The sequence below is a fragment of the Zingiber officinale genome, chromosome 7A (genome assembly GCF_018446385.1).
Source record: "Zingiber officinale cultivar Zhangliang chromosome 7A, Zo_v1.1, whole genome shotgun sequence".
Lineage (NCBI taxonomy): Eukaryota > Viridiplantae > Streptophyta > Magnoliopsida > Zingiberales > Zingiberaceae > Zingiber > Zingiber officinale.
In genome coordinates this window covers 44,859,315-44,867,758 of record NC_055998.1, presented here as the reverse complement: position 1 = coordinate 44,867,758, position 8,444 = coordinate 44,859,315, and the positions used below count along the sequence as shown (strand labels likewise).

General features: G+C 41.8%; 1 protein-coding gene across 1 annotated transcript; it reads left to right on the top strand.

Moving 5' to 3' along the window:
* The first annotated feature begins 296 nt into the window (after positions 1-296).
* Positions 297-3,393, top strand: LOC122001370 (glutamate decarboxylase-like). The gene is made up of 7 exons (XM_042556086.1): positions 297-487; positions 580-784; positions 1,662-1,862; positions 1,944-2,158; positions 2,239-2,492; positions 2,600-2,652; positions 2,731-3,393. The coding sequence occupies exons 1-7, from the start codon at positions 402-404 to the stop codon at positions 3,151-3,153; spliced, it is 1,437 nt and encodes a 478-aa protein (XP_042412020.1). The 5' UTR covers positions 297-401; the 3' UTR covers positions 3,154-3,393.
* Positions 3,394-8,444: the final 5,051 nt, after the last annotated feature.

Genomic DNA, 8,444 nt, shown 5'->3' with positions numbered 1-8,444 from the left:
ACGGCTGCAGTCTTCCAAGGGAGGTGCTTGGAAGTTGGAACCGTTCCTAGCTTGCCTTTTTCCTGATTAAATGTCAATTGCACACTGCCGACCACCCTTCCTTACCAAATGGCCAATTAAAAAATTATTAGGAACCTATCAAATATATTTTTTTCTTTCCACTAGAAAGCAGGCATAGAAAACTTGACTTTAAAAAAAAGAAACACTTGGCCACAATTCCCTCTCAATGGTCCTTCCAATGAAAGCAACATGTTGGCCCACGTCACGTGTCGGTCTCTTTCTTCTTCTTCTTCTGCAAGAACCCAATCTCGCAGATCCCTCATGTCAAAGTAGACAACTCTCCTCCTCTAGCAGATTCCACTTCCTACTTGTCAACTCTTTCTTCATTTCGATCAGCGGCCATGGTGCTGTCGAGGATCGCATCGGAGACGGACGCGTCGATCCAGTCCACCTTCGCCTCGCGCTACGTCCAAACTTCCTTACCGAGGTCCGTTGCCATCGGTGTTCAAACACGCCTTCATTATTTCTCTTCCTTGGCGCTGATCGATACACACGATTCGATTTGATTTAATTTTGTAGGTTTCGGATACCGGAGCAGTCGATACCGAAGGAGGCGGCTTACCAGATCATCAACGACGAGCTGATGCTGGACGGGAACCCGCGGCTGAACCTGGCGTCGTTCGTGACGACGTGGATGGAACCAGAGTGCGATAAGCTCATCGTAGCATCCATCAACAAGAACTACGTTGACATGGATGAGTACCCCGTCACCACTGAGCTCCAGGTTCTTCTAATTATTTTTCTTTTAATTAGTATATAAATTAAATTTTACAGCTGAGTGTCAGTGCATAGAACTTGATTTTGTTCCAGTGTAGTTGTTGATCTGATCACTAAATTGATACGATTCAATAGTGTTGGTAGTGGTGTTTAAAAATATAATCATGAATTAGCTTTGGGGATCCATGGGTGCCCATGACAGATATATTATAAATGGGGTAAGAGATTAATTTTTGATGGAAATATGTTCTCGAACAAAAACAAAGAAGCTCTTCTTCCATCCTTAATTATTTCGCGTTCTATTATAAATTGATCATATAGTTTATTTCCCTATAGAACATGTAACAGACTCTTAAAAGAGGGCACGAGTTAGCTTTGGTTGGGAAGGTTTACAGGCTCGATGTTAACTTTTTTTTTAAAAAAAATTATTATTCTATTTAAAAGAAATATATTTTATAATTTCAATGCGTCAAACAAAATGTAGTGTGCTCTAGGTCCAGCTTAGCTGGGGATGGTTGGTTAGTTAGATGCGTGAAAAATCTAGCCCGTGACTCAGCTCAGGCTTTTTCTAAATATTAAAATTGCTTTTTAATATATTAAGTTATTAGCTAATTATAAAACATTAATTTTTGGCATATTTGATAGACAATTAAATGGCAGCGACCAAGGTAGAAATGTCGCTGTCCACTAAATGTTAATCTTTTAGGTGCACTTAAAAATCAAACCAGATTATACTCAGTGGCAGTCAATTGTTAATTGAGGTCCTAAAGTGGCCTGAAATTTGGGTCCAAACATTTTATTCTGATCCGATCTGTATCCACGCACCAAATTAACCTCACAGAACTTGTTACATTGAGGCATATATACAAATTGTTTGCATGCAGAACCGATGCGTCAACATGATCGCTCACCTCTTCAACGCTCCTCTGGGCGAGTCCGAGGCCGCAGTAGGCGTCGGAACCGTTGGCTCTTCCGAAGCCATCATGCTCGCTGGGTTGGCCTTCAAGCGCAAATGGCAGAACAAGAGAAAAGCCGAGGGCAAGCCTTGTGACAAACCCAACATTGTCACCGGTGCCAATGTCCAAGTAAATTTATTATTTTTTTTTTTGTTTATTAACTGCTTCAATTCAGAAATGTATTTTAAATTGTATATTGGACCAAAATAGGTTTGCTGGGAGAAGTTCGCAAGGTACTTCGAGGTGGAGCTCAAAGAAGTCAAGCTGAGTGATGGCTACTACGTCATGGACCCTCACAAAGCAGTGGAGCTTGTCGACGAAAACACCATTTGCGTTGCTGCCATCCTCGGCTCTACTCTCAACGGAGAGTTCGAGGACGTCAAGCTCCTCAACAACCTCTTAGCAGAGAAGAACAAGAAAACTGGGTAAGAAGCTGCTACTCCTTTTTTGATCAATCAGGAACATGCACAATATTCAACACATCATAATTTAAAATTGCATTCAGTTGGGAGACACCTATCCATGTGGACGCCGCGAGCGGCGGATTCATCGCTCCGTTCTTGTACCCCAAGCTGGAATGGGACTTCCGTCTGCCACTGGTGAAGAGCATTAACGTGAGCGGTCACAAGTACGGCCTCGTTTACGCTGGCATCGGGTGGGTGATATGGCGGAGCAAGGAGGACTTGCCGGAAGAGCTCATCTTCCACATCAATTACCTCGGCACTGACCAGCCCACCTTCACCCTCAACTTCTCCAAAGGCTAGTATCAATTAGCTAGCATGGACTGATGGACCATTTGATGATTGAATCAATGTTGATTTTCTGCATCAATCTAATAGTCAAAAACTATTAACTAATGTTTTCAGGGTCCAGCCAAGTAATCGCGCAGTATTACCAACTGATTCGCTTGGGATTTGAGGTAATTAATCAAGAAACACACATAATTTTTATGTTGATATATTAACGAGTTCATTACAACTAATCATGAACTGTGCAGGGTTACAAGAACGTAATGGAGAACTGCCAGGCGAACGCGATGGTGCTGAAGAGGGGGCTGGAGGCGACGGGGCGGTTCAACGTCGTGTCCAAGGACAACGGTGTGCCTCTGGTGGCGTTCTCGCTCAAGGATCGCTCGCGCCACGACGAGTTCGATGTGTCCGACTGGCTGCGCCGCTACGGGTGGATCGTGCCGGCCTACACCATGCCGCCGGACGCGCAGCACGTCATCGTGCTCCGCGTCGTCATCCGGGAAGACTTCAGCTGCACGCTGGCGGAGCGCCTCGTCGGCGACATCAAGAAGGTGCTGCATGAGCTGGACGCACTGCCACCCAAGAACGGGAGCAACGTTATTGCCATGAATGTCGTCAATAGCTGGAAGAAATTCGTGAACGACAAGAAGACTAATCGAGTGATATGCTAATTTAATCAAGCTATATATTGGAGGTGCGAGGCAATATATAGATATATTATATATGTATGTTTGCTGTTTCTTGTTCTGTTCGTCGTCTTTGTATGCATCATCCTATCGAACTTAGAGGGCTTATATGGTGTCCTAATCTCTTCGAGCAAACAAATCTGTTGAGTTTGCACATGTTATTGTACCGGGATAAAATGTACTGCAAAAACAAAGAAATAATTTCCTTTGGGTGTATTACTATAACTGAATAAGTTTAGTTTTTCTAAGTTATTTTTTATAATTGTAATTATTGCTTAATATTATTATGACCTTGCAAACCAAACGAGATTATTTGGTAAAGGATATTAACAATTTGATTATCTACAGAGATATATATAGGTGATAAATAGTTTGGTTTTCCACAAGAATCCAAACCAACTAAATATCAATTTTTATATATTTTATGCAAGCAAAAGAAATTAGATTAATGCCGCTTTACGATAATAAAACTTAGAGAAAGTGATCTATTCTACTTCCCATACCTGAAACATAGCTGTTCCGATCTGAGATCATCGGAGAATGAACCATCGATGAGTTGTTTTTGGTATTGACAAGGTCACCGATCACCAATAGGAGGAGGGAGTCATCAAGGGTGGTCGTCGGTTCTATGAAGGAGAAAAAGAGAGGATGATTAGAATAGAAGTCGGAGGGTACACGGGCGCAACCATGATAAGTGTGAAGTATATAAGACTTTCATCATGTTTTCACATTATATTCGACCCACTTTTACATGCATAATCCGAGATAATTTTGATTCTATGCTTCATTTTTATATTTATTGTTCCTTGCTCTTGTTTATTTTAGATGACAAGAGTGAAGATTGGAGTGAAACGGAGAGGAAGCCTTGCCTTGCCTTGCCATAGGCGGTCGTGGTCAGCGCCACGACCCGTGACAGGTTCTGTCACCACGTCACTGGCAGTCGTGGCCAGTGCCACAAGTGGTCGTGGCCAGATCCACAACCCGTGGCAGGCTCAATTGCCACACCATGGGCAGTCGTGGCCAGCGGCATGACCCATGGAAGACTCTACCGCCATTCCATGGGCGGTCGTGGTCAACGCCATGGCCCATGACAGGCTCTGCAACCATGCCACAAATGTCCGTGGATAGTGCCACAAGCCGTGGCCATGGGATTTGAGCATGCAACGCCATGCCATGGGTGATCGTGGCCAGCACCACGACTTGTGGTGAACAACCTACCAAACGGCTATAAAAGGTGATTCATTCCATCAAATTAGGGATCTCAATTTTGGGTCATCCAAGGACCCCAAGGCAACGGAGGAGTCATCGAAGCCATTCCAAAGCCATCCACGCATCAAGTGATGTGCGTAGAATATATATACTTTTTATGCATGTTTTAACGCATATTCACTTGCTTTCTTTGCATATGTTCTATGCATTTTTACCCATCTTTGTCATATTTTTAGTATAATTACTTCTTTATCGAAGATCTGCTTTTATTTAGTTTTTTATTAACAGGATGCATTTTTGGAGCGAAATCGGTGTTGAAATGTGCTTCAGAGAGACAAGAAGAGAGCAGAGCTTTGCCCGTGTGGTTTCACACGATTGTGGCCCTTCACTCGTGGCCAAGCAACACACGGTAGTGCCATCCATCCAGAGAAGAGTCCACCTCTGGCTGTGTGGTTTACACCATCGTGCCTGCTCACCAAAACCCAATCAAGCTAAGCCTGTGTCAAAAGACACGATCGTGCCACGTAACCATAATTGGATCAAGTCCTGGCATGCCAAAAGGAACTACCGTGCCATTTCTAGCCGAGTGGAATCAAACCACGACCGTGCTAAAAGGCAAGACCGTGTCACTCATGCAGTGTGGCTTCAAGGTCTGGTCGTGCTAAGGGGTACGGTTGTGACATGGGTTGTGCCCTGGCCCGTGCCTTGCTCTATTTAAGGGGATTTCTTCCCCTTCTTCAAGGGAAGAAGGTTCTTCCCTTTGGGAGATCTATCTTGGTTTATATCTACTCCCTCTCCACACTTCGATTAAAGATTCAGAGCTATTTTCATCATCTCCTTCGACTTCAAAAGCATGGGATTGGATCCAAAGAACACTCAACGTATTGGATAAGTTTCTTCTCCATTCTTCTCTTTAGATTGGGTTTTGAACTTATGATTTCATTGTCTTTGGATTCTTTCATTCTTGTTATGAAGTAGATCTTATTATTCTAGGATTAAGGGAGTAATTGTGATGTGTGATTGATATATACTCTTGGATTTGTCAATTTTCTTTCCATATGACATTGCTTATGCCTTGTATTCATTCGATCTTATATGTGTATGATGTGTTTGTGCTTAATTCTCATGTTTAGTTGAATAATTGTATGGTTTTATTTACCTTGTAGAAGGGACGCTCTAGATTATATGACTAGGGGACTCTAGCGACAAGGGTAACCCTTTAACCAGATATCTAGAGCATCACCTTAAAAGGGGGAGTAATTCTCTATAAGGAAGTGTAGAATTAACCTTATTGGGTTATTTCTATATTCATATTATCAAGTATTTGTGTATTCTTGTGGATGTATGACCGGAGGGCTTTAGTAATAAGGGTATCCCTTGAACTGAACTTCATAAGAATAACTTATAGTAGGTTGCATTGGATGTTAATAGAGATGACACTCTGATATGACAATCGTGAGGGAGTGTCGGTAATGAATCAAAATTCCTACTTGTGCCATCCTTAGTACATTGATTAGTATCACAATGAAACCGAAGTCCTAGAATGTTTCCTTCAACTAAAGCCCTCAATCAATCCTTAACTCTCTCAATCTCTCTCTTTCTTTCTTCCTCTTTCTCCCAATCCTACTTCTCTTTACTTTGGTACATAGATTCTCAATCATCGATTGTTTAACTAATTCGCTGTGACGTATCTCTAGTGCTTATATCCAGTCCTTATGGGTTTGATATCTTTTATTACTTGATAACAACCATGCACTTGCGGATTATACACATCAAGTTTTTGGTGTCGTTGTTGGGAGTTGGGCATATAACATTAATTGATAATCACTTGAGTTAGACAAACATTGTTTTCTTTTCTATTTTATAAATATTTTTGCACTTTGATTTTTATTTTCATTTGAATACTTTATTAATTTGCACCTTAATTTTTGCATTTTGGAATTTCTACAAATTGGATTTCTAGTAACCATGTTCTTGTATGCGAAGATTTAATCCTGCAGGGGATTTATTGCCACTTGATCCTAAGATAGATAGAACCTTTCGAAAAAGAAGAAACCTGTGGAGACAATAAGAAGAAACAAGCAATATCTCAAGTGGCGAACAACCCTCTTAAGGATTACGCAGTACCTTATGCACGTGAGCTTCAGTCTAGCATCACTAGACCAGCTATTGAAGCCAATAATTTTGAGATAAAGCCTGTGGTAATCAAGATGGTACAACAACATCAATTTGGGGACGGACTACATCAATTTTGATTTATCTAAATCTCCTAACCATGTCTCTCTTTTCCTAAGTGATTGTAGCAAGATAGATGCTTATCAAAAAGAGGAATGAAACTTCCATCTTCATAGGAGGTCGCCAGACGATGTGCATGATCCGACAAATATTGGAAGAAGGCCCCCAATCAAAAATGAAAAATATATCTGTCCTACAAGAGCAAGAATAAAAGATAAGAAGAGGTACAAACCATGGGAGGGAAAAGCCGTCCCTCCATGGGTATAACTCTAACTTGATATGAGACAGGGTCGAGCTAAAGACCAAAAATAAGCACTGCTTGGGAGGCAACCCAAGGATTTCTCTTCTTTCATGTGCTCGCATTTTACTTATCTTTGTTAGTTTATCTAATGCATCTTTAATTTTATTTTTAGGGTTATTGTGTCCACCACGAGCTGGCCATGATCCTCCCATGGGCATGGAGGCATCGGTGAAGACGGAAAGGAGGAAGGCCATGGAAGAACTCAGCAACTCACTCACCTTAAGTCTCGGTCGTGTCTCTTAGGCACGATCGTGTCCACCCTCAAAAGGAGAATAAGAGCATGACCATGTCATTTGACACGACCATGTGAAGGTGGCAAAGGGTATTCAAGCTACGGTCGTGTCATTTGACACGGTCGTGCCGATTTGGCCGAGGGCAAACAAAGTGAGGAAGTGACTGTTGGGTTTTTCGGGCCGCGAAAACCGCTTTTTCGCGTCGCGAAAACCCCGAAACCCCCTAGCCATTGGATCCGTGCGAAGAAAACTTTAGAAAATACGAGTACGAGTTTCAAACGTTGATCTACAGTAGATCTACAAAGGGAAAACATTTTATACCTTTGAAGCGTGCCCTCGCGAATCCCGCAAGTCCAAGGTACGCCGGATCTCGAAGTTGTCAACGTACACAACTCTCTAGTGATATCCACACGAACAAGAAGTGTTCTCTAACACTCAAGGATGGAGAAGAGAGCACCACAAGTGTGCTAGCACTTTCTAGGGCTCTCGGGTAGGATTTGAAAGGAGAAAAAGGAGAGAAAGTAAAAGGAATCTCACATACTCCTCTAGGTACCCTCCTTTGTGACCTTCACTTCACCCTTTTCACTTGGAACTCAACTCACTCACCTTCCTCGTGCTTGAAAACCCACGGCAACAGTAGCAAAGAGAAGGAAGAACCCAAGGAAGAAGATGAAGCAATGAATAATCATCAATTGCCACAAAAACAAAACCTATACACCCATTAGTGTGGCCGGCCACATCTTGTAACCTCTCTCATTAATGTGGCCGACCACATTAAGTGGTATAAGATGTGTAACCTCCATGAGGTGGCACACCATTATGAGGTGGAAATGATGTGGCAAGGTTAGTCATGCCATGTAGGATGAGTCAACCTTCATGATGTGGCAATACATCAAGTCAAACTTGATGTTTCAACTTCCATTTAGTCAAGTCAAAATTGACCAAATATCTTCCTTGTTGAGTTAAATCCAACCTTTGATTCAAGTTAATTTTAATTTAATGAATCTCAATTCATTAATATAAATTGACTCAATGAATCAAATTTAAATTAGACTCATTCAACAATTGAATCTAATTGCGTCTAACTCAATAAGTCTAATTTGAATCCAATCTTTGGTGCATCATATGAACCTAACCCAATTGGTTCATCATATGAACCCAATCTCCATCCACTTGTTCTTTGTGTGTGACCCAATAGGTTCTTGTAACGTTGGCAATGTTTCTAAACTCCTTTAGAAACATAAGCAATGAGCGACATCTAGCAATACATCATTGCTACCCAAGTTACAAGAAATGTT